The 2,942-nt window shown below is 24.9% G+C and overlaps 1 protein-coding gene across 1 annotated transcript in view; it reads left to right on the top strand.

Annotated features, from left to right (window-relative positions):
• Window positions 1-1,172: 1,172 nt before the first annotated feature.
• LOC131659761 (protein trichome birefringence-like 38) overlaps window positions 1,173-2,942 on the top strand; it is a 2,531-nt gene continuing 761 nt past the window's right edge. The window contains exons 1-4 of the mRNA XM_058928907.1: window positions 1,173-1,447; window positions 1,676-1,847; window positions 1,988-2,166; window positions 2,516-2,674. Of these exons, the coding sequence (XP_058784890.1) occupies window positions 1,173-1,447; window positions 1,676-1,847; window positions 1,988-2,166; window positions 2,516-2,674 (785 nt within the window). The remainder of the gene's footprint in view (window positions 1,448-1,675; window positions 1,848-1,987; window positions 2,167-2,515; window positions 2,675-2,942) is intronic.

Below are 2,942 nucleotides of genomic sequence, written 5' to 3'. Positions count from 1 at the left end.
TAAAGAATAATTTTGTATAAAGTGATATAAGAGTATTAATCATTAATATATTTTTAGCTTTCATAATAATATAACATACATAAAACATATCTGTAAAATTTATCCAAGCCTTGAATTCTCATTCAATACAAATTTTTAATTCGAAATTTTTGGTATTATAAATAAATCCTTTTCTTTTTTCAAAGTCTTCTCTTCTTTTCCAAACTTTGAAACAAACTCTAAGAGGAGAGAAAGAAAAACATCAGTCCACCGCCATATTAGGACATGTCAAAGTAGAGATGTAATAAATTTCAATTTGATTTACGAAATTTTGTATTTTTTTCTATGAATTTAATAATTTTCAAAAGATTACATAACTATTATTCAAAAGAATAATCATTGTTTTCTAGTTGTCAAAAATATCAATGAAAAAAGTTAAAGAAAAAACACCTAATAAAAAAAGTAATATTTAGTTATAACAAAAAAATCAATACTATACTATAAGAAAAATTACACTAAAAATTACACTAATGGAGACTGTAGCTAACCCAACAATAAAAAATAAAATAATATTAAATAAAAATAAAAAGTATAAAAAGGAAGAAAAGGAAGATTTATTGAATTGAGATTTCAAAGATTTTAAACATATTTTTATTTGAGCATTATAAAAGTTATTGAATACATCAAAAAAAATTAGCATAAAACATATATTAAAATTTTTTAAAATCTCAATTGAAAAAATCTCCCTTTACCATCATAATTTATTTATGGGAGATACTAACCATTTAAAAAGATATGTTTTGTTTATTAAATACTTATATTCAATGTAATATATAAAAATTAAAATAATTGATTTTTTTTTTAGAAATAAAATATATGTTTTTTTAAAAATAATTGTATTTAATGCATTAAAAATTAAAATAATTAATTTATTTAAAAAATATTATTTATATTTAGTATGATCATTTATCTAATATGATTTTTTTTATTTGGTAACAGGGAAGTTAAGGAGGGATTAATCCATAAAACAAACTAAAAATAAAAAAGAATTTTAGAAAGAGAGAGCAATGAAGCTAATTATGAACGAAAATGGTAAGCACATTAAATAATTGGATTGTTTAACTTTTATACCTAAATTAATATTATAACTTTTCTTACCAGCTATAACAAAATATATATCTCTTCAACCACAAATGAAACACTCACACAATTATCAAAATATAAAGATGAAGGGTTATGGTTGGATTGCAATGACCATTTTGGTCATTTGTCTTTGTTTGGAAGAAACTAATGGAGGAGGTTGCAATTTATATGAAGGAAGTTGGGTTTATGATGAATCATACCCTCTTTATGATTCTTCAAAATGTCCTAAAGTTCGTGTGGAACTTGATTGCTTGAAATATGGTAGAACTGATAAAGAGTATCTCAAATACAGATGGCAACCAAACAATAATTGTAACATACCAAGGTACAAATTAATTAAACTTTTTTTTATCAGTAAACGAATATCTGTAGACGAAGTGATAATAACGACTAAAAACTCACACACACAATCGTGAGTTTTAAGTTTAGGGTTGGAGTCCTGGCAATGCATCCAACCTAGCAATGTTTATTTCTGTATGTTAAGTTAGGATCTGCGGACAATATTTATTAAACTATATGTTTTTTTTTTTTATTGATTTGATGGTGTTTGTAGATTTGATGGAAAAAGTTTCTTGACAAAATTCAAGGGAAAACAAATCATGTTTATAGGAGATTCAATAAGTCGCAACCAATGGCAATCATTGTTATGTATGCTTCATTCTTCTATACCTAACCTTAATGTAACACAAAAGGGTGGTAAACCAATCAATAGCCACACATTCGTGGTTAGTAACATTTTTTCATCATAAATCATCATTCAAAATATGTATTTATTATTATTATTATTATTATTATTATTATTATTATTATTATTATTATTATTATTATTATTATTATTATTATTATTTCAATATTTTTTTTGCAGGACTATGGTGTTACAATGAGTATTTACCGTAATACATATTTGGTTGACATTGTAGAGGAAAAAAATGGTAGAATATTGAAACTTGATTCCATCAAAGTTGGTGGAGACATATGGAAACAAATGGATGTTTTGGTTTTTAATACTTGGCTTTGGTGGGACCGCACTGATACCGATAAAGGGTAAGAAATGTGATAATAATCGGTACAAATTCACTTACACAACTATAAGTATCAGATCGAATTTTGGTAATGATATTCATTCAATATGATTTCTGTTAGTTGACCTAAGATTTGCAGATAATAAATGATTTTTTGTTTTGAAATGTAAACAAAGTGAGAATAATTATTAAAAACTCATACACACAATTCTGAGTATCAGAGTTCGAATTTTACTGACAGCGTTTAATTAACCTAACAATATCGACTTTTGATAGTTGAGTTAAAATTTGTGAACAATAAATGATTGTTTTAATTTCTCTTATATACTTAAAAATGTCAAATAATGTGATGATTTTGACTTCTTTTGCAGATGGGATTATATTCAAATAGGTGACAAAGTAGTAAAAGATATGGATAGAATGGAAGCTTTTAAAACTGCTTTAACAACTTGGGCTAAGTGGGTTGATTCAGATGTTGATACAACCAAAACCAAAGTTCTTTATCAAGGAATTCCTCCTACTCATTTTGAGTGAGTTTTTACTTAATTATTTTTCATTGTTTAAATCTAATCATTTTCAAGTGAGACATGAGAAATAGGTATGTCAAAAAACTGTTGAATCAAATCGAACTGTCAAATTAATCAAACAGTCAAGTTGAATCAAATTGAAGTTAAAATAATTGAACTATTAAATTTTTGTTAGTGAACTAAATCATATTATAGTAGAATCAAACTAAATGATAAATAAATTAAAATAATATACCAAACTGTTAAGAAATGTGTACGCCCAGGACTAGAC

This window comes from Vicia villosa, linkage group LG3, assembly GCF_029867415.1.
Source record: "Vicia villosa cultivar HV-30 ecotype Madison, WI linkage group LG3, Vvil1.0, whole genome shotgun sequence".
Taxonomy (NCBI): domain Eukaryota; kingdom Viridiplantae; phylum Streptophyta; class Magnoliopsida; order Fabales; family Fabaceae; genus Vicia; species Vicia villosa.
The sequence above is the reverse complement of the archived record's forward strand: the minus strand, read 5'-3'. Positions and strand labels throughout refer to the sequence as shown.